Raw genomic sequence first — 24,061 nt, forward strand, 5'->3', positions numbered from 1 at the left:
TACAGTAATGGTTTAAAATGATTGATTAATAAAATAAAAAAAGATAAAACAATGATGTTGCAAGTCATGTCTAGCTGTATCTGGATGCAAATAGGCTAATGGAGGGAAGAGTTGGCACTATAAGCCACATAACACTTCCGGAAGCTTGGACTGTTGTCATTGGTAAAACTGTGTTTCTACAGTACAACAATCAACAACGATTTCCTCTTCACTGATACAGGACAGATCTAGGATAAATCCCAGAAAGGGAACTTTACCATTGCATTAAAACCTTGACTGAAAGACGGACATATCGGAAGTCAGCAGTGGTCACGCTGATGCCATCTTGGATCCACGCACGGTTCCATTACCAGGCAGTTGAAGTGGATGTGAAGTGAAGTACTGTGTCACTCCTGCTGAACTCCCCCGAGGACGGAGAAACGCAGTTCAAGTGCAGGCGTCAACCCATCTGACACCGAGACACGCAGTAAACAAAGTGCCACTCCAGACCATGGGAAAGAAAGATTTTGTCCAGTTGAGAGGAAATGGCTACTACAGTCTAATGAGGCCATACAGTGGGTGCCTGGAAGTCCAAACTAAAATTGACAATACTCTTTTGATATGAAATCTGTATCTTGGGGTTTGTTTTTTACTTATTTGTCCAGAATTGTTATCAACAAACAAACATACAATTGTCCAATCCAACTGACAATATTGGCACAGGTCATTTGATTACCGTCCTAATTGATATAGCTATTTTTTCTGTGACTGTGTCTTGATTAACTCACAAGATAATGTAGCTGCAGCTAACAAATTAGCTCTTGTTAGCTAGTTGAAAAGCTAATGTCTTAAGACAAGGCAAGGCAAGGCAAGCACCTTTCAACACAAGGCAATTCAAAGTGCTTTACAAAAAATGAAAGACATTAAGAAAATGGTATTTAAAATCAGTCATTAAAAAGATTATAAAAGAAACATTAAAAGAAAAAATACGGATAAAAGTTACAGTGCAGTTTAAGATATGAATGGTTCAATTAAAAGCAGCGGCAAAAAGAAAAGTCTTCAGCCTGGATTTAAAAGTAGTCAGAGTTTCAGCGGACCTGCAGGTTTCTGGGAGTTTGTTCCAGATATTTGGAGCATAATAACTGAACGCTGCTTCTCCATGTTTAGTTCTGACTCTGGGGACAGAAAGCTGACCAGTCCCTGAAGACCTGAAGGATCTAGATGGTTCATAATTTAGCAGGAGGTCAGAAATGTATTTTGCTCCTAAACCATTCAAAGCTTTATAAACCAGCAGCAGTATTTTGAAATCTATTCTTTGACACACAGGAAGCCAGTGTAAAGACTTCAGAACTGGAGTGATGTGATCCACTTTCTTAGTGTTAGTGAGGACTCGAGCAGCAGCGTTCTGAATCAGCTGCAGCTTTCTAATAGATTTGTTAGTGAGACCTGTGAAGACACCATTGCAGTAGTCCAGTCTACTGAAGATAAAAGCATGGACAAGCTTTTCCAAATCCTGCTGTGACATTAGTCTTTTAATCCTAGATATGTTCTTTAGGTGATAGTAGGCTGATTTAGTAACTGTTTTAATATGACTGTTGAAACTCAGGTCAGAGTCCATGACTACACCTAGATTTCTGGCTTTATCTGTTGTTTTGAACATTGCAGACTGAAGCTCAGCGCTAACTTTTATGCATTCTGCTAAAGTAGTAGTAGTAGGGGGTCTAGCTAGCTAATGAGTAGCTGTGTCTCCCTTTCTCTCCTTTGAATAATGCAGAATGAACGCAGCACTTAATGTGTGAGAGTCGCTGATAATTTAGCAGCTCTTGAAATAACATGCGCAAAAAGTAACACCTAATGGGAATTAGTGTTAACTTAAGGCTAACTAGCAAGCTTACCATACAATGTTGAACCCTATAACTCAATAACACCCTTCCTCCATTTTTACCCTTAACACCCACTTCCAGGAGCGCCCTAAGGGGGTGAAAAGTTAGGATGATTCTAATGGCCCGTGACTGACAGGGGCCCAAACATTTTAGAACATTATGAAAAAAATGTTAAGTAACCAACAAGTGATATCTTTTCATGGGGTCCAAAATCCCTGGCGGCGCCCCTGCCCACTTCCATACCTTAACTACCTGCCCATTAACCAGTGACCTTACACTGATGAGTCTGGGACCATCGTTTGATCCCCTGACCCCTAAGGCCTAACTAACATCATTTAAAAATCTTGTTTAAGCTTATTTAACATTGTTTTGTTTTTAGAATGTTATATATATTTGACCTCTGGCCATGCATCACAAGCTCAACCTAAGGATGCTGAACACCTCTGTTTTAACGGTAAAGTCCTTTAAAATGGTAATTATTGGTTGGAATGAACCTCAGACCAGTTATTTATTGGAATACAAACAACACAGCACATTGAGTACTCTCAGATGTTAAGTGATGTAGGTGGAATTATGTGTTGAATCCCTAATGGTACACAACAAACTTACAATATGTAAGCTTGGTGAAATACAGCTTAACAAAGTTGAAGAGAAATAAAGAAGAAAGTCAAGATTTATTTGTACTTGATGATTACTTGTAAAATGCACAATAGCTGCAGTATCATTGTAGTTTTTATTTTTCGAACAAAAGGCGTAAGTGTAAAACTCTGTTTGTCCATAACGTGTCAGGGGTCAAAGGTCAAAGAACACCAGAACATTATGTCAAACAAAATAACTTTATTTTTTATTATTTCCATTATCACTTTACCCAGTCAACATTGGCAGGCAGAATGAGTTTTTATTTTATTCAGAACAACATGGTGCTAGTTCAAGAGTGAAAGCAGTAAGCGGAAAAATAAATAAATACTGTGTACAAAAATACAACCTCACTGTACAAACTCAGCACCGTACAAAGCAAAGACGCAGGAGACTTACTAGACCTCAGTCTCCACAGGCATATGGCACTTTTAAAGACTGAAACAGTCAAGCTTTAAATCATCATACAAAACAAGCAGGAGTGCAATTCAGTTAAAACAAAAATATTTATCAGGTTTGTTTCACGCTGGTAGGTCTGTAAGAAATCCACCAAAATGTGTCTTTGGTGAGAATGAATGAGATAAATACTATTTAAATGCAGAAATGTGTTGAATCAGTAGCTTTACCACCCAGTATAATGCCATGTTTTTATACAGTAAGGAGGATCTTATGGATTCAGCGGTTTGAAACAAATGAAAATGTTCCAAAAATGTTTTTTTTGTATTAATGTGTAGCCAGCATGTGCATACTCAGTGGCTGTAAAATGCCTCTGAAACTGTAATTATTAGATGGGATTGATTTTAAGTATTGATTATTTAAATCAAGCATGTAGCCTACTATATATATATATATATATATATATATATATATATATATATATATATATATATATATATATATGTCAATAGTCATTTTGTATTTAGACCTTAAATTGGTCAATATACGCTTTGATGCACAGCGGACTGTAAACACTCAACCGTAGACATTGGAGCAAATCAATGACCAGAGGAGGTCAAACTGCCTCTTGTGAATATCCAACTATAGAGTCACTGTAACAATATACAGTATAAACACTTCTCTTTTTTGTTGCATTTTAACCTTTCTAAATTTAAAAGTTCCTGAGTACCTGCTCAGAAACACAGGATCTCACAAAAATGTCACGTTATGAAGTTTGATATGGTTAAAATGAGCAGCACTGCAGACGTAGATTCAAAAAACAATCAAATTCCACAAGTGTCACAACAGATCTTGGTCACTCATGCAACAGGAAGTGTTCACGCAGTTGGTCAAACTGTCTGGAAATCTCTCGTGCAACATAAAACAAAGAGTGTCATGCATTTTTTTATGAGGATCAATATTCATTCCTAATCTTTCCACTGATGGAGCAGCATCACAGCAGATCACAACATGACAAGGATGACTTGCAGGAACCATTCAAAGAAACAAAAAGTTACTTTCTCTCTTTTCACTACTTGAAGCCATTCACGAGTGAAGCGCTGAAAAAATGCTGATCAAATAAACGTTATTTCTTACTAAACACTTACTAAGGATCAGCTGCAAGCTCCAGATATGTCAGCTTCCACAACGACAAACTCTTTCTCTGTCCATCATGCATCAGTGGAATGCAAATGCAAAAACGGTTAAAATACATCAATAGCAGCAAAGTATGAATAAATAAATAAATACATCCTATCACAAAAAAACACATTCATTTGTGGGCTTTTTTTCCACATGGCACAGATCACAACAGCAAAAATAAAAATACTTTTATAAAATGTGACTTCCCGAAATAGTTTCAGTATTTTTGGAGCTAAACTACTCTACACACTGTAGTTTGAAGCATCAGTTCTAAAACACACCTCATTCTGCATCGAATAAACGCTTCTCAGTGACCCCCAGCCACCGGCAATACATACTGAACCTACAGTTTGCTACTTCCACTGCGCTGTCAAGCAGGCATCAAAGACCCTCCTTCACTAACAGGCCGAGTGACGATCAACTTGTGGCTGCTGCTCTGCAGCTGATTGTGGAACTCAAAGGTCTTGAAGCGATCAGTCTTAGCTCTCAGTGCGCGTTCGTCTGATGACGGAGGAGAAGAAGCTTCGGCATTGTGGCGCCCCAATTAACATGGGAGCCTGGTTCTTGTGGACGATCTCAATCTGAAGATGGAGAGAAAGAAAGGAAGCTCTGGTTTAGTTTGGTGCTGCTTGCTGCATTACAAACAAGGATGTAAGGTAATTAGTGAGTTAATGCTGCATGCGTACCATTTCCTGCTTTGCATGTTTACTTCCCTCTTTGTTTCAGGAATCTGTGGCCCATTGAACCACCTGTTTTAATACTGTGAGCATCATGAGTTGCACCTTAGAAGTAGACATTTTAAGGGGCCCCTCTCCTTCTCCCAGGCAGGAAATTCCCCTTTTGACTATATTAGTGCTAATCAATTCAGAGAACATTTTGAGAATCAATTAATAAAGTGTATACGGCACTTGGTTCACACAAGTGAGGATTTGTTCCCTTTTTGTCTAATAACGTAAATTAAAGATGTGTGGTTATCGGAGTGTTGGTAGGACAAAACAAAACTTAGGGCCCTTTTCATGGTTTTCTGACATTGTTTTTTCTCGGACATCACCATTTATTCATTACATTTGGATGTGTTTTTATTTCACTTATGTTTCAACCAATAATAATTAGCATCCACAACAATCTGCCCATATGGGTTCTTGTCAAATAATATGCATTAAGATGGATTCTAGTAAAGTATGGTCTTAAATGTATGAGTACAACATCTGAAAATATGTTGCTCCCCAACACTGATGCCATTTCCTTTGAAAGTATAAATTGTAGATCACTGGAAGAACAAACATCAACCATCAAGTGTTGTCATATTAAACCCATAGTGCATTATACTGTTGCACTAAGTATCTAAACGCAGTAATGGGGAGAGGAAATGCAACTATCTGCATTAAAAAGGGACCACATTTACTTCTGAGGACCGCTGTCTTCTATTGTACTTGACTTGGTAGCAATCACCACCTTTCTCATGCTTTCTAAGATCATGGAACATAATTTAGGTTAATGTTTCTAGAAAATAAAAACCTGTTCATGGAAAACGCTGGTCTCATACAGTAAGAAATATATAAAGGAATAACTGAAAAACATTTGGAGGATAACTAAGCTGCGTTTTAAAGATGCTACATTAAGAATTTCAATGAAATATTATCCCCAGCTACAGAACGATGTGGCTCTGAAACTAATACACATTATCTTTGTATTTGAACTGCAGTCACATTTCAGTTTGCCGTAGTTATATCAGAGCTAGTTATCAAAGAGAAAGTGATACATGACATATGCCACTTTAAAATGCAAATGGTTGTATCGTGTTAAATATGTTATGCATGCAGGGGAACTGTGACGCATTTGCATAGTTGTTGTTGTTAATAATTAGTGGGATAACATCCCATTTGAACTGTGGTGTTTTTATAAGCCTTTAACAGTTCGACTGATTCAAATTCAGCTCCAACATACAGTATGAATAACTCGCTGTGGAAATCATTGCTGCACAATAATGGATTCTCAGAACCCAACTTTGTGCCAGCAGACACAAGAGCACTCGTTTTGTCATGCATTGGGGTTTTCAGCTTCGTCTGAGCAATCCATATGTAAATCTCGGCAGCACTTCATCTGCAGTTGCGTTGTAATTAAAGCTAAACACAACCGTAATCAACACAAAGTGAGGAGTTTCGATTTTGAAAAATAAACAACTTGGACAGAGGGCAAACACTTATCAAAGCACATGTTGGAGAAAAAGACGGAAAGCTAATTAGGAGAAGATAGACTTGCATCCCTAAATATTTGTTCTCAGAAATGACTGCAGGAGTAACATAAAACAATGAAGCAGCAGACACTGAATACCAATCTGTCTTTACTTCCAGAGCCAGTCCTTTAAGACCTTACTGGATGAATTGATTTTGGTATTAACTTTAAATGAATACACTTAACTATTAATTGAATTAAATGTATTGTATTTTGTGCATTCTTGCACAGTTGAATATGAAAAGTTGGATGTTTTTGTTCTACTGTAATGTTTATTCATAACACCAACCTGCCAAGGAACTGCAGATTAAAATGAGCGACTAAGGTAAAATACATAACGTCATAATGATGTCCATTATTGTGCATTCTCCTATAAGTAATATAATATAAGGTAAGGTCAAGTTGTATGTATCACAACATCTTTTGAGACCAATACACTGTATGTAGGATTGTGTGGAGGATTTAGAAAAAATACATATATTCTGCACATTAGTAGTTCATCTGTAGTGATTATTGCAAACTACCATCTTAAAGGTTTTCCCACTGGGATTTGGGACGACTCAAACACATAAGGCTATACACAGAATAGCTCAAACTGGTGAAGTCACATATTCAGGTGTATCGTGGATGTGTGAGGCTTTCAATAATGACACCATCAAGTGAGAGCAAATAGATACCAGACATTTCATCTATGTAGCAAGTTTTTGTGATTTCTCTTCGTTCAGGTTGCTACATGTAATTGCTGTGTCTGGATCATGGATCGTGGCTGACCCTGTTGCTGTGGCCCTGCTCACTGGTACTACTGTAAATATATCATCATTGTTGCCATATGAATAGTTTATTTTCAGGTTTTATTGTGATGGTTGTCCTGGGATACTTGTTGCACGTCAGTCTGCCCTGGGAGAGGGGGGGGGGGGGGGGGGGGGTGCTCCGTGAGGTTTTGTCAATTTTCCCCCCTTATTTATACGTTTTTTTTAAAGAGATATTTCTTATCTGTTGCAACAGTCTAAGGAAACAGTGTGTCATATGCTGAGAAGACTCTATAGCCTGCTGGGGGTAATTTAGTAATTTGTGATATTGGATTATTACATTTTTTTAATTTATTTGATCACCCTTACATTAGTTATACACGTAGGTGCAACAGATCACACGTATGATGACACACAACACGGAAGACGGGTGTCGTCAATGGTGCTAGAGACTTTTAATGACTCACAGTGCAGGGAGTCTGCATCCAAGGTTCCCCATCAATCTGCATGGGGAGGGATTTACTGGTTCTGCAAGAGAAGAAAACATGTAAGAATTGTGATTTCTTACAATCTTCAACTGGAAGGAAATGATAACTGAGGACTATTTTACCATGATTAAACTGCTGATTGTGTTTTGCTTTTTGCCTCCAGGCCAAATATTGATCATGCTAACAAAATCAAGCAAAGATGCTGACAAAAAATCATCAACAAAATACCAAATTCTGATAAAGCAGTGTGTTGTGGTTCAGTAGAAAGCTGACCTGATGGTCACGGAGGAGCACTGTGCCAGGCGTCTCCCAGCGCTCTTCAGGCCGGTGTAGATCTGACCCATCTCCATGGCTCCTTCCAGCCCCACCACCTCCAGCAGCTGGTCGGACAAGTCTGAAACACAGAAAACATAACCGTAAATATACTTACTTCCCTATCAAGACCAATATACACGATATGCTGCTAGCATGGACGCTAACTTGAGATTTAGCTCCAGTTTTGCAAGGGCTGCTGATTAATAACTAAAACGAGAAAAATGACCTGATCAGAAAATGACATGAAGACATAAGGATCGTGTCATGGTTTGTTACTGCATGCATGAATAGTGTGCCATACAAGTATAACCGTTAGATCTGAATTACTGTTTTGGATAGGTATATACACACTATGCTTAAATGGTTCCATATTAAGTATATATACAACCTTTATGTACATGTTTGCCCTAAATATGGCTGATCAAGACCAACACAATGAAGGGGTGGAATTAAAAAAATGTACAAAGAAAGAGAGGAAGGAAGGGAGAAAATGAGAAGGAAAGTGAGGATAAATAAAACAATCTAACTGATGTTCTTCACTTCAGAAACATTTCACCACAGATACAAAACTAATTGAAAAAAAAGGAAGCCAGAACCAGCCTAATACAAAACAGCTATTAATTAAATTGCACCGGCAATGCAAAGCAATCTTGTGATATTATAATTATTAATATCTCTTCTGTTTTGCAGTTATGAGCATTGATTTTGCCCCTGCTGGAAGCCCAGTGTCACGCAGGGCCCATCTGCTTCAGCGGCCCGCTCCGCCTCCGACTCTCCATCGAATCGTCCCTCCACAAATTAAGGAGCTGCTGCCACGCTGCTGGGAGCATGCAGACACTAATTGAAACGAAGACTCATTTTTAGGCGCTTGGTGCGTGTGAGCGAGTTAGCTCTGTGTCACCAATGCTGCTCCAACGCTGTCATGTGTATCTGAGCCACGGTGGTTTCCTGAAGAAGTGTCGTGGGTAATGTTGACGTGGTCGTGAGGTGTTGTTGTCCCTGCCGAGCTGTGGTGTCCAGCTGTCACCATGGTGATGGACATGCGTCTGCCCCTATCTCGGTGCCGGACTGTGAGTGCAGTGCTTTCCAGGGTCGGAGTGTGAGAGTGTGTGTACAGACTCAGCAGGTTGACCTGCTGACACCGGGCTTTGAAGCTGCTCCCCCCGCTCTGACTTCTCACGTTAATGCAAACGGCTCACACAGGCCTACACTGACACGTATGATGGACAGCATCACCATGGCGATAGGGATTCCTTGTTGCCCGGGGCTACAAAGATCCAGTATTCCCAAGAGGGCTTACTGTTTGAAAGAGCGTAGAGCCTTTCTGCTAAATATAACAAGGTCAGCAGACTCTGTACAGCCCAAATATAATTTACCTGTATGTTTTGGGTATAAACAAAGAGATGTTTGATTTATTTTTTATTTGAACACATTACTAATGCAACCAAATTGTTTAGAGTTGCAAATGCCATATGAGGTTTGGGAAATATGTCTTTTTGCTTTCTTAATGACTCCAAGATAAACATATCGATGCCACTCTTACATTAGTCCTTGTTGTATATTTAAGTCTCAAGACTTATAGTTAGATTAGCATACAGATAGGAAGCAGGAGGAATGATATGCCTACAAACACCTCAACAACAAATGTATTTTTTGACACAACATTTCGTTTTGCCCAACATGTATTATATTAATCAGAACCTTGAGGGTAAAAAAATATAATGTAATCTCAATGATTTCAGACCCATGATACAATCAGTGACAGTCTACTTGACTGACATTAGAGGTTAAAACTGAAATAGAGCCAAGTTTTCTAAAAGCCATCATGTTTACTTTCAAAAGGCAGTAAGTGGGGGGAAAATACAGTCACCTAACAGTTTACATAAGAAGGATGTTGCAATGTTAAACACACAAGATAAGCAGTCTGAGGCCGAGTATAACCTACAATAAACATTATGTGCCTCACTCAGGTGTAAAAGGCAATATTTGACAGCAATAAAAAAACAGCCACTGAAAGTAACAACGCAGAGAGAGTGAGACAGTCATGTGAATTAAAGTCCTTACAGTATGGGAGATTCCCAAGCAACCCTGCGGCTTTAATCTTGGCAGACACGTCTTCCCATCAGAGTGTGGGATAAGAAACGGCGTCCTTGTCATTGTCAAACAACTACCTGTCGGGGCTGGTGGCGGCACAGTGACACATGTGGAGCAACAGTGAGAGAGCGGAGGAATAAAAGGGAGACAGTGAGGAGCAGCAGCCGATCAGCTGAGAGTCAAACTAAACGGGAATGGCGAGAGGAGGAGGCCAATCCTCTAAAGAAAGCTTCATGGAGCTTGTCATGGGGCATCAGTCCCAAGCCTCAGCCCCTCCACCCACACATGGACCTCCCACCTCCCCCCCCCACCCTGCTTAAACCTCAGTCCCATTCTAAATAATTCACTCTGTAGCCATTCCCTTCCACCTGAGGGGCTTGTCTCCTGGCGTCACCAGCGGGACGATTTAACAGCTCCCGAAAGGTCAGGTTTTTCTCTTTTTTTTAATCCAGCAGCCACCCTCCACCCACAAACTCGCACAACCACACACACAATAATCCCTGCCAACAGTTTGATCCGTGCATCGTGCTCAGCGGTGCCCCCTCTGGGCTAATGCACTCCTGTGTTTACCTCTAAATACGTCGTTCTCTTGATCTGACAAGTTAGGCTGCTCACCTTGAGGGCACCTTCCACAAGGGCACACACAAACACACACAACACACGTCAATAAAAAGGCAAACACAAACAGAGAAGAATGACAAGAGGCAGACAAATGCATACTCCCCACTCACACTAAGTGCCTTTCCAGGTTCAGATGTGGCCTTTTTATAAACCACACTGATTGATTTTTATTCAGGGATTAATGGAGTGTTCATTGTAGCAATATTGGGTTTAAATTGATCAACTATCTCCCTCACAGTCGGTGCCACACAGCACCCTAACCTCACAGTCACATCTTTCCATTTGGAAAGCTATAAGCATCCCGGCATACAGCAGCAATTGTTTAAAGAACGTTTGTTGTGATTTGGCTGACTTTTATTCCACTCTTTCAAGGCCATTGCTGTGATTTGCTGTATTTACACAACAATAAAAAGACATTTTCTCTCATCTAAAGAACAGCTGATGCTGCTTCTGTAAATGAGTGCCACTTACAAAGGAAACAAACATGGAATAACAACAATTAAAGAGTCCTGTTTTTTTCATGTTCTGATCAGTGAAGCCTCTTAAGGGATCACTGTCGGCCATGTCTGGAGGTCCTCACTGAGACACCTAAAGACTTAGTGTGCACCTAAGCGAGCAACAGTTGAACATGATGGGAAATACAAAAATATTTGTTTCGGCCAAAATGACAGATTTTGTGGGAATTAAAAACAAAAAATAAATCTCAATCTTTTAGTCAACCAGAGGTGAAATATCTTGAACCCTTAAATTCATCGTTGAGTTAAAAAATCTTCAAATTTGGAGATTCCTGATTTTAACAATAACGGAACGTAAAATGTTGTTTACCTTGGCAATGACCTCAAGCTAACGCCGGGGCAGAACAGTGAAGCGGCCCCTTGAGGCTGGCTCCAAGAGGAAGCAAAACTGCAAAGCCCCTTATGTTAAAATACCCAACTTCACAAATTCTAAATGCAGAGATGACATTTTTTGCATGTTGATAATAATATCTTTACCTATTAGATTGGAATATATATTCTTCATATTTCTTTCTTTTTCTAATGAGAGCTTCAAGTTGCTCACACCATTTGAACAGTTAGGACAGAGCAGCTGACTCATTCTGCTTTGTTCATTCATAGTTCCATTGACGGGCTTCCTTTGGACATAAATGGATTCAGGGGTATGCCCAACACCCCCCCCAGTCCGCTCTTATTAACTGAGCCTGCCCACTGGAGCCTACACAGACCATTAATACACAAGTGACAGTTCCAAACAGTGACAGGATTGTACCTTTCTTTGCAAACACAACCTGCTAGCTATGATTAACCTTGTCCTCTGTGAAATATTCATGCACTCAAGAAAAGTTTGGTGGAGAGTTTAGACTTTGATCTATCTAAAAGGAGCAAGGACACAGACTGTGTCTGGTGTAGGCCCCCTACACTTTAAAACCTGGATGTCTGCAGACAATGTTAGTCTTTTCAATAGGGAGATATTTCAGACCGGACCAATGTGGTATAACAAATCCACATATACTCCTTTATATTTCATTATCTTATATAATTGGGGAAGCAATAAACAAATAACATGTATGAATTATTATGTTGTCAAATCTACCTTGAACTGCAAACATCAGTTCCTTGGGGTCCAGCACTGGTGTCCTCTTGTCTTGGCTCTTTTTGCCTCCTTTGCGGTTACCCCTCCTCTTCTTGCTCTCACCCCAAAGGTTTGAGCCGCCGTGCATACTGGGAATGTTGAGAATGGCAATGCCTTCCAAAGAGATGCTGCTAAGGTCCAGAGTGACACCATCACACTTTTACAAGGGAAAATAAGAATTGATTTGTTTAGTATTTCAGGCAGACATATTATTATCAGTCAAGTGATAGTATAGTATATTCAAATGAATAATCATCCACAAATCACCTGATGAACAAGGACATGTCTGAGCCTTAACCTGTGTCTGTACTTATCTATACATCTGCCTCTCTTTCTATATCTACCTGAGCTGTCTGTTTGAGCTGAGCCTGCCTTTAAAACCACTCTTCTAGTCAATTTGATCTGATTAAGCTGAAAAAGGCTGTGAGTCCTCTAAATAGTGGATTTTGTACCAGTATGGATCCTCACCTCCCATGGTAGTGTATGTACTTATCGAGCACTAATTAATGAAGACCTCTGCACTGTTAGGATCGCACGAGAAGGGGGAAGATGAATTGTATAGACACCATCTTCATTATCACTCAATATCACACACAGCAGGGTCGTGTAGGGCTAATTACCTGTGTGTTGAACTGATGTTCAGTGAGAAGCGGGTGGGGAGGTGCACAGATAGCCTTCACACATCAACACTTTGTCTGGCTTCATTTGAAACAAGTACCATTTGTGCCATTTATGGAACACAGTCAGACCAGAATATGTTAACAAGCACCATTATTCTTACCAAGGTACTTGCAGCGATCTGCATTATGTGAATATGTTTTTTTAAATCAAATAATTAAATCAAATAGATGTAGGACTGGTTGGGATTCCCATTAACGAGTTGATCAAATAATTGTTCAAGTCTATCCATCCCATGCTAATAGTTTCTCTTCTATAATAATAATAATAATAATAATAATAATAATGCATTACATTTTTTATTAAAGCGCTTTAACAGGTGCTTTACAATTACACATTACACATATTAGAGATGTAAGAGTCATTACTGTGGACATTACCCACAGGAGCGAATGCGGGTGAAGTGTCTTGCCCAAGGACACAACGCAGTGGCGGCCGATTCGAACTGGAGTTCACCAACGCCTCTTGATCTGATGACCAACCATTGCGCCAAAACCTCCCCAAATATATAATATCAACATACTGTGAAAAATGTGGTTTGATTTACCTCAACCTCCAGAAAGTCATGGAGCTTCTTACATGTGGCAGAAAAGGTCTCCGAAGTGCCAAACTCAAAGTACCACAGCTTATTCTTTGTTCTGAAAGAAACAAGACAACATGAATTGCAAAGGGACCGAGCAAAGAGCCAACATAGAGGAGTGTTTTCCCCACATCAAAATCTGAAGCGTGTAGTCATACTGTAGCATCTCTTCTGCTCATTCATATGTCTTGTCCTTTATGAGACTATGAAAAGAGAACATTCTGTAGAGGTGTTTTGATGCTTGAAAAAAAGGATCTTCTAAACTACACAGGAAATATACCTTTAATGTTTACCACAGACCGAATCCACACAGTCATTAATCTCCAGAGAACGCATAATGTGGGTCATTAATCACATATTGAAGCATAAGGATGAGTCTTAAGCGAGTTCAAGAAGCATCTGAGGGAGCACACGGGGTGACCAGTGGGTACCCATGCCCAACATTAGGGCCCAGCGAGGGGTGTGAGAGGGTAATCTAACTGCCCCTTCAATTAACAGAGGACTGGGGCGCTGCTCCCCGGGCTTCCTACGGCTAACTATCCCATTGCTAAGGCTGATGATCAATGACCTCGCAGGGGTGAGTCACCATCTGTCCTCAGACTGCTACAGCACATTACATTCACTCATGACTACTCAAATAAAATGTACCTTTTTCGTTTTAGAGATTGGATCTTTTTGTTGTAACCCTTTATATAAACATATATTTGTTTTATTAGTTTATTCGATGTTGAATTGCATGAATAACACTTAAAACTGCAAACAGACATCTTACATTTCGGTCAACGCCTTCAAATTGAATAGATATCTTGTGGACTTAAAGGTGGGGTAGGTAATTTTGGAGAAACCAGCTCGAGTGCGCTAGAATTTGAAAATACATAGCCGGAAAAAATCTGCCACTTCCTTACAGAGCCCCTCCTCCAACACTCACAAACGCGCACATGACCAATGAGGGCAGGGAATACGTTTGTGCACAGATGGAAGGCTGACAGGCAGGTAGGCCATCCAGTTATTTTAGCCAGGCCACCAAAAATGATTGGTCGTGCTTTTTACAGTACCACGGCTTCCACAGATGACGTTTTTTTATGGATTTTCAAAGCACTTAAGATATTCATTGCTATCGGGCTCTTATGTTAAGAGCATGGAATATAACAAAAAGTGTATCTCGAGCCGTTTTCTCAAACTTACTTACCCCACCTTTAAAGGGAGAATTAAATACTTAAAGGTCCCATGTCATGCTTTTCTGGTTATTACCCGTCCCCTTCTGTGTTATGAAGGATTTTATGCATGTAAACGGTCTGCAGAGTCACAAACCCTCAAAGTACACCCTGTAGCGAGTAAAACTCTAACACAGAAAATACCTCCCCAAAACGCCTCGTTGGAGATACGTCACTGTCCATTGATTCTTCCGGGTACGCATGATGTCAACCGTACCCGGAACGAAATGGACCAATCCGTGGAGCCGTTACGTTACGTCCGCGGAGCCGTTACGTTAAGCTCCCGCTGATTGGTCCAAATTGACCAATCCACGGACTTCCTCACTCAGTGCAGGCAGCTCTGCTGATTTCTCCTCCCTGGCTGCAGGCTGATAACAGACCGTTGGGATCGCGGCGAAATTCTCTCTGCAGACCCATTCTCACAGCGTTTATCAACCTTTTTCTTACTCAATATCAAGCCACACTTATTGTTTTTACTTCGGCTGTGACTTTGTGTGTGCTCAGGGTGAGTTTGGCCGTGTTTCGCTGTCGCTAAACAAGGAAACCACACCTCCACGGAGCTCAGCGCGATTCACAACGTCCCGACCAATCAGAGCACACTGTGCTCACAGGGAGGGTGGGGGCTGGAGCTACTGGAGCTACAACGAGCCGTTAAAGGCAGTGAGTGAAATTCAGTGAATACACGTAGTTTACAGAGATGCTGTATGAGAAACCAAAGTGATTTTGGAAAATTGCACAATATAAATCTATTCTAGTAGACCTCAACAATGGAATTATGATCAGTGGAAATGGCCATGACATGGGACCTTTAAATATTTGTGGGCAGCTGATTTAACATTTCGTGCAATACTAGGGCTACCAATATTAGGCCTAAGCCCGCTAAAGCTTCCTGGAGGGCAACATTAGCAGAGATGAGCTATAAACGATTGACACACCGTTTTAAAGAAAGTCCTATAGGGAAATAGATGATCTTCATTACTGGAGCTAGACCTTTCTCACAACAGTGTACCCTATAATTATAAGATCTACTTGAAAATAAAACGTTATAGTCTAATATCACATGGACCTAAGTAGATAAATATAAAAGCGGAGGGCATTAAAACAGGAAATCGAAGAGGGAAAAAGACTAGACAGCTGTTGTTGATATCACAGAAATCACAATGCAACATCACAGCTTTCAAGCAGCGTCACAGCGTCCCGCCGATCGCAAAAGCCTTTTAATCTTTCCAAGAAACAGCAGACAACACACTATTCATCAAAAAGATTCAAGGACAGACAGAATGCTGACACGCAGAATTGAAAACAGTAAAAAATGGCCTTCTCTTAGCTTGGATCAAAGCGCTACAAGAGGAACGTATTAGTATAAGAAGAGTAACAATCACTGAATTATTGATTTCCTCATTAGGACTTTTGTCAGGACCATTTAGCCACTTTATAAATGAGCTTTCATTAGGGTACTTGCAAGGTAGCCCAACTCACAGTTGATTTATAATGTGCAACATGGTCAATAGAAGAGGGATGGGAGCAGAGGGAGGTGGGAAGAGGCAGGAGGGCGACGGGGCCACGCTGAGAGGCTTTCCACAACAACACATCCCTACATCTCCCACTGCATCACCACCTTCATCATCCTCATCATCACCAGTCTGTAGGCTCAGTAGTCAAACCCAAGAGAACACATTAACAAAGGCCTGGGCAATTTTGCAAACAAACAAATGAAGGTGGCTACTCTGAAAAGCATATTCAAAACTAGTGGCTGTTGGAGATTGATGGAGAGAATGAGGCCAAATACACTACAGGGCATGTGTTGTGTGCTCTTTGTTATTGCTGATTTAAAGCTGGTTCTGGTATGTTGTTATAACATTCAAGAGGCTCTGATATCTGAAACTATGTGTTAACCAAAGCAAGTTTGAGAGGTAAAAAAGTGAATGGAAAGAGGATGCTCTCTAACTGCAGCAAGCTGAGGTAAGGGTGTTATTTCAAACTGCTTCAAAGAAGAAAAACGTCCACTTATTCAAACTACAGCTAAACCACTTCATGAATGTATGGACGCGAGGTAAGGAGAAACTAGAGGAAAGTAGCAGAGAACACAGACATGTTCCTCACACATGTACACATTCTGCAAGCAGTACTGCTAGCTAACACACCCACATCTCCAAGTCAACTATATATTGCATTTGTGAACATTACCCACAAACTGGAACTCATTGCACACGGCCAGACAAGAGGAAGAACCGCATGGGTGAAAATGCAATATCTCTGGTTCTGCTGCATCAATTTAGATGTTTCTTTATCGTTTACAATCTGCTACATGTTTCACCCGTTACATGGACATTCATATAATAATGACCAACTTTATTTTAAAAAAAACCTACTGATTCTCCTCAAATCTTACAGCAACATCATGTGTACAGGAACATCCTGAACAGAGACATCGTAATACAGAGAAACCCAGATGCACTTGGACACTGAAGACACACTGTAGGAATAGATACAGTAAAAGACAGAATCTAACCATCCTGTCGATTTCCACCACTTAACCTAACAAGCGCACCATGGCAACAAATCACCTCATCTGCCTGTTCATTAGGTAATTAGGAGCATCTCATTGGCCGGATCGGATTGTCATTTGTTATCTGCCGACTGATGCTAAACACGAGACTCCTCTGACAGAACGACAGAACAGCGTCTTCAACAGTGGCAAGCTTATGCTAGGATTAATAGGGAGTCCATTTGAGTAAGATGATAGTTTTAATGTAGATTAGGAGGACTTTATTTTATGGTAGGTGCAATAAACGTGAACATAAAGTGCCCATTTACTTAAACTGTTGGCTGACTCCTGCGTCTTTCTAGGAGATTTTAGAAATCCCTTCATTCGTTGTCCTGTGGAATATCTGTGTCAGATTCTTGTTTTCAGTCGCATGTAAGTAGCTGGTTTTATAATTCAACTAGTAGCCACAAGGCCCCTGTGTGTGATTGTAACTTCAGTGTATCAATGCAAAGTGTACTGCAATAATAACTTTGGCGGTGTGAATGTGAGATCAGCTGTAGTAGTCACAGCTGGCACACCAAAAGAAAACATTGGCTCAGGTTTCCAGAGTTACTGAGGTGTCGTTTATTTGCACAAACAAATCATAAAACAAAACTGAAAGAAGAGGACATATACAAACTGTGTGGCCAAGAAAAACAACAAACCAAAAGGGCCTTAGAGAAACATCTCACACCAAGAGAAAAACATCAGAAACAGAAAGGCAAACGTAGCTCAAAAGGGCTGAATTCAAACAATACACAATGTTCATCACAGCTCCACTGGTCACCATATTAAAGGATGTCAGAGGCAATAAGCTTCAGTGCAGCGCCGCTGTCCCGAGGCCACAGCACCTTTAGATGCACTTTCCACCGGCCACACTGAACGCCAGGCACACAGCCATTGATTTATTTCCCCTCTGACACTTAATCTAACCCACAATGATCTACGACCTTATCTTCACACTAATTTCTTCTTGATCAGAGGTGATAAATATCGCATTGACATAACCAAGTCTTTGTGCATTGCATCAATGCACTGTTTTGTTTAACATGACACCGCCTAGAGCGCTCCGACTCCGACTGGCAGTTTGAGAAATGACCCGAGTTGCATCGCCTTGCCTTCAGAGATGCGGCAAGCAGTTTGAAAAATGTATTTCTTTCTGTTGCACTGCAGTGATTCATTGGGGCTTTTTATATACCAAAACTACTGATACGGGTATTACACATCCAACATCTTTAGAAACAAAAAAACGGAGCTGTTTAAATCACATAGAAATGAACTGATAAGCTTTATATACTTATACTGCACAAAAAGAGCTAGATTGTCTCATTAGCAGACAGTTGGTAGGAGTGCATGTGAAGTTAAAATATAACAAATAAGGATCATTTTAGGCTTAAAGGTCTAATTTGACTTATGTGTTAATGGCAGGAATACTTGGTTGGGTTGCCCTTCATTGCACAGACATTCCCACTCTTTCATTTTAAAGGTATTTCTGTACACGCAAATGCTGTTATCAGGCTGCTTTACGGTGAGCATAACAATACAATAAAGTTGAAATGAAGGAGAATCTAATTTGTGATACTGTGGGGGAACTGTTAAGACACCTGAAATGAACTAAAAGCAATACTGTTAATTAATGATTTCATATTGTTTGCGAAGCTTGGGGCGTTATAGAATTGTGTTTATATAATGTCTGACACCTTCAGCAACACATCTGCAGGGGGGACACTTTGATTTAAGTCTGTTTCACGACGAGAGTGCAACTGACTCAGTTATTGTTTCTTCATTAGCTTTCAGGAGTTAACCCCTAAAGACCTGAAGTATGGATGTTGCATGGATGTACATTAATGGAACATTCATGTTCCTCCATTACATGTTGTCATCGCTCTCTCTCTCTCTCTCACCCTTTTCTGTCTATATGTGGCGGTACTAATGAAATGGGAAAGAAAACGTGATGAAAATCATATTTAGAGACTGAAAAGAAGCCTGTATCTTAAATCATTGACATTCTTCAACTTTCCCTCCACATTTTCATTCAACAGCAATAAAGTGGGATGAAATCAAATGTTCCTTTTGAGAAAAAAATGTAGGACATTACAGCAGGAAACATTATCCTTTAAAAACGAATAATGGGGAATGTGGGTTAATAACTTTAAAATAAAGCTATGGCTATTAATGTTTTTTTCTTTTTAAATACTTCATGTTCAGTATAAAAGGCCTTTTTCAACAATCTTACCAGGAACATGAAGGTTTTGTATCCGAATGACATTTGCTACGAGTGATACCGATTAATAAATGATGTCCATTAATATTAGCCCGGTGTCCATAAGAATAACATCTATTGTGGATAATGACATACCTTATGGTACACTTTTTACAATTACCACTATCCTTTTTATCTTAAAGATAAATTGCCTTTATCGGATTGGTAACAGAAGAGAGAAAGACATTAAATTAAACAGGAAACATGGGGTGAGTCTGAGACATGCAACAAAGGTCCACAGCCAGACATTAATCCTGTTTAACATGTTCATTGTTGATATGGCTTAATGAAAAGAGTTTTGTAGATACATCATCAGATTTAGTAGTGAATAAAAATGAAAATCACTGACTAATCTTACTATTGAATATGTGTGTGCGTGCGTGTATGTATGTGTGTGTGTGTGTGTGTGTGTGTGTGTGTGTGTGTGTGTGTGTGTGTGTGTGTGTGTGCGTGTGTGTGTGTGCGTGTGTGTGTGTGCCCACTGAGCTGGAGACAGGGCCACAGGTGAGATCCCTCTAAATTACACACAAGTGGTCATTAATTATAGATGACACTTTGGTCACATAAACGATTTCATCCTCAAATGAGGTCCGAGGGCGGCCGCTACCGAGGTCCACTATTCATGTGTGTGTGAGCGTGTCGGTGTGTAAATGAGTGTGTGCACATGTGTAATTTAAAGCGCCATCACCTGTGGCCCTGTTCCCAGCTCAGCAGGAAACACGCACACACCTACATGCCTACACCTACATTAGCATTAGGTGTGTTGATGGCTGCGTGTGTTGGTGATTCCGGCGGCCCTTCCAGCACATCGCAGTCTTTGATGAACATACTCATTATGCTAAAGAGTGCTCCATGCCTGGGCTTCCCTGTGCCTTCAGGAAAGGTTAACTCAGGATGGTTACACAGCACAGCGAGACACTGTGGGCGCACGGGCGCAGAGCGGCTCTGGAGGAGCGCCGTGACGGTGTTAGATGTATCAGGACCAAAAATAGATCTGGGTATGCAGGGCAAATATTATGGGAACATCAAGGTGCCATGATCGATGCCAAAGGATAAACAAACATTGCAGGTGAAGCCTCACCAGCTTTCACACGGAAACTAAAACGTCCTAAATCAGATGTTTGCCCTCAGATCTCATGAGCTCTATTCAAAAGCCACTTTGTATTGGCTTTGTATCAGAATATGTTCTTGAAGTGAAACAGACTTATGTCTATTCATATCTGCCCAAGATCCCTTTGGTATTTATCCAGATTGGATGATTCCAATCCTCATCTTGAGTAAATGTTTCCATAACCACAACAATTCCCATAAAAGATGTATAACCTTTATATAGGTAGAGTTTGATAAACGCAACGAAGGTCAAAAGCCTGAAATTTGCCCGGGGAGTTGCACTAAAAATAGTCATTGCCTTTACTTAAAGATACATCTTGAACCAGGAAACAATCCGAATTGTCACGGTTCAGGAGTAACGCATGGAGGGAAATATATATATATTTTTAGAAGTTATAGGAACAGAAGTGTCGCAACTTCACAGTCTTTTGTTTCCATTCGTCTGACGCTATTGAGGTTGTGCAAAGTGGATATCCCGGTGTTGATTAAATGTCCCGTAAAGCTTTGTGGTCGTGTCAGTCAGCGCGACAGTCCTGTACTGTATGTCAAAACTGAGAATTGGTTCAAATGAAAGAAAGGAATCTGCTCAGTGACTCAAACATACCAATCTGAACATCAACGGGTGAATAAAGATATACAGTATATAAGAATGAAACCGTACAAAGTTTGTAATTTTCTAAACCTCTCTCTCTCTTGCTCCACCTCACTCTCCTCATTTCTAAAACTATCCATCCCTTTCCCTTAGAATCAGAGATTAGTGTGTAATTACATTGGAGATCAGCAAAAAAACGGGGTGAAGAAACGGAGTAGTATATTTTAACAAGGCGGTGGAGGAGTGTCGGAGGGGGAGGAGGTGGCGCAGCCCTCGTCACGGGTCGACTGATTGTCTGCTTTTAATCCTCAACCTCATTATCACCTCCAGGTCCGGCAGTGGCAGTAAATGAATCTATCTGCCGAGTGTCAAATCTTCACACCTTCGCCCTGGTAATCACCCCAAGGTGCAAATACAGAAGATGGATAGAACAAGAGAGATGAAGGGAAGAGCTAGGGTATGACCCCTGCATTTCATCAACAAAATCCCCTCATTTCATGATTAACAAAAGCTACAGTACATGATGTTGTTTGTTTGGTAATTAAACTTCGTTAATTTGTATGCAGTTTCTTTGAGGTCAAACCAAGGAGAAGATGTATACTGTAGATTGGGATCAGGGGGGGGGGGGGGAGTGAAAAGCTTTACTGCTGTCAGATAATAAAAAAAACTAAATTTTGGGCTGACAACTTACATGTTTGTTTATCTCATAATTTTGTCTAATAAAACAATTGAATAGCCACGTCAAGGTTTCATAAATACGGTGACACTAGAACTTTGAAAATACATAATAAATAAGCAATTTGAATCAATGAAAATGTGCCAATATTCATTATTTTTCCTATCCACAGTGCTGTTCCAAAATACATTTTGTTGTACAATGAACACTATCAAAAATAAATCTTCTAATTTTGAGTATTCTGTACAACCAACATGTTCAAACCATTTTACGATGCAGAAAGTCTGGTGAATCTCTACAGCAGTTCAAAAGTCTTTCATTAAATACCTTGAACTGATGTTAAATTACACTCCAGTCTGAGGAACAGTACATTATTTATCCAAAAGGTTTAGCTAATCAGATCAAAACAAACAAAACGACTCATTAGTATCTTGTGCAAGAAGGTATATTAGTCAAAGTCTCTATCTACGTGTGTGTGTGTCTATAATGTGTGATTATTAGGATTTTATTTGACTGAAATCTTTCAGTGCATTCATGTTTTTATGGTGCATAAAGCTTGTTAAAAAGTAGTCGAAAATATCAATCCTTTCATTTATTTTTAAAAGAAACATCCTTATTTCAGATACAAGTGATATAAAATACTGTAGCAGAGAAAGGCTGCCTCTTTTGACACTGAAGATCCTGAGAAACTGCTTCAGGCTGCGGGAAAATGACTCTGTGATAAGTTGCAATACACCTCCAATGGACACGAGCCCTTTGGACAAATTCAACAAAGTCTATGCTACCTTGAAAAACTATAATCATGCATTATTGAATCGGCAAGGATAGTGTGTAATAGAGAGATCCTAAACCCATTCCCCCTACTGAATTATTCATTGAATTCAAATAACAGACAGAATCATTTTCTTAAAATATCTAAATCATTTTTCACCAAGGCTTGAAATGGTGTAAAACAACAGAGCTGTGTGTGTCCTGCATGGAGACGTAGAAAGTGACGGAAGTTGAGTGTGACAAACAATGTTGAAACATGAACATTGGTACCAGCGTATATGGGGATTACTACCCAACCCCCTCTTTATTTTATCACAAAATTAGAGTCAATATGTTCATCTATAAACCTTCTTTTCCTTGTGAAATCTTTCTCTCTCATATCTGCATGTTCAAGCAACAAGCAGCAGAGGGATGGTTGGCTAAATGTTGTACTAGGGTAAAAAATGATAATTAGTACAAATGGGATTATTAGGAGGCTGCATGTCGTCAGTCTGACTGATCCATGATGTCAAACTAGCCAAGCAAATTCAATTAGGCCTGCAATTACTCCCTGGCGCTAGTGGAGACGTATGGGAGACTTTAAATATTGATGGAAACATAGATGCCACATTTGTTCTACTCATAAAGGTAGACGCATCTTCTCGAGGTAATCGCTAATGCTAAATATGGAGCTGGTCCATTCGTCATGCTGAGCTTCAGATCAGATATGCACATACCCTGTTGGTTTGTTTACACTGGGAGGAGTTTGACATTTTCTATTTCATTTCTTTAGATACAGTGAGACTTGTTTCCATTGTGGTCGTTGGTTCAAGAAATATTTCCTCAAGTGTGCTGTCATTCTAGGCCATAAAGTTGCAAGATTTTTGATTCCGAAGGAGACACATATTTTTCAATTAACTCAATGTACACATTAATGAAAAAGAGTCTGCTCCTACAATTCAAATGTCAGCTGTACGTTTTATAACAAATATGTGCAGCCAGAAAAATATAGCTTGGACTCATTAGAAACTGCATGTACAGTAGATAACGGATCTATTTTGGCAGTTTTAAAATAAATGAAAATAAATAATTGTGCAGTATACAATTACTGAGATCAGTAATATAGGTGTTGGCATACTCCATATTACCCATGAGTAATAGTTGATAGTATTTTTATAAACCTATTATATATACGCAATGAATTAAACCAAATGTAAAATATGCTTAGAGATAGTCATCATTGAAAGGAATTTGCAAAGCCCATTGAAATGTTTAGAAAATTGTTGAAAACAAATGCAGCCGTTGTATTGGCCTGATAATGTAATCAGGCTGCTATTCATAGCATTAACCGTCTGAATTAGTGTTAACTCTTATTGCAGTATCTTATGGTTTTATGAGGACAGAACAGTTTGGAGCCTCTGGGATAATATATTACATTTCCTTCACTGACCCAAAAACATTTCA

At 39.9% G+C, this 24,061-nt stretch overlaps 1 protein-coding gene across 1 annotated transcript in view; it reads right to left on the reverse strand.

Annotated features, from left to right (window-relative positions):
• Positions 1–3,371: 3,371 nt before the first annotated feature.
• Positions 3,372–24,061, reverse strand: part of dgkb (diacylglycerol kinase, beta) — a 64,027-nt gene continuing 43,337 nt past the window's right edge. The window contains exons 21-25 of the mRNA XM_079640995.1: positions 13,433–13,523; positions 12,169–12,364; positions 7,822–7,942; positions 7,528–7,588; positions 3,372–4,657 (exon numbers count right to left, since the gene is read on the reverse strand). Coding sequence (XP_079497121.1) covers positions 4,556–4,657; positions 7,528–7,588; positions 7,822–7,942; positions 12,169–12,364; positions 13,433–13,523 — 571 coding nt within the window. The 3' untranslated portion in view covers positions 3,372–4,555. The remainder of the gene's footprint in view (positions 4,658–7,527; positions 7,589–7,821; positions 7,943–12,168; positions 12,365–13,432; positions 13,524–24,061) is intronic.

Source organism: Notothenia rossii (genome assembly GCF_949606895.1).
Source record: "Notothenia rossii genome assembly, chromosome: 7".
Taxonomy (NCBI): Eukaryota; Metazoa; Chordata; class Actinopteri; order Perciformes; family Nototheniidae; genus Notothenia; species Notothenia rossii.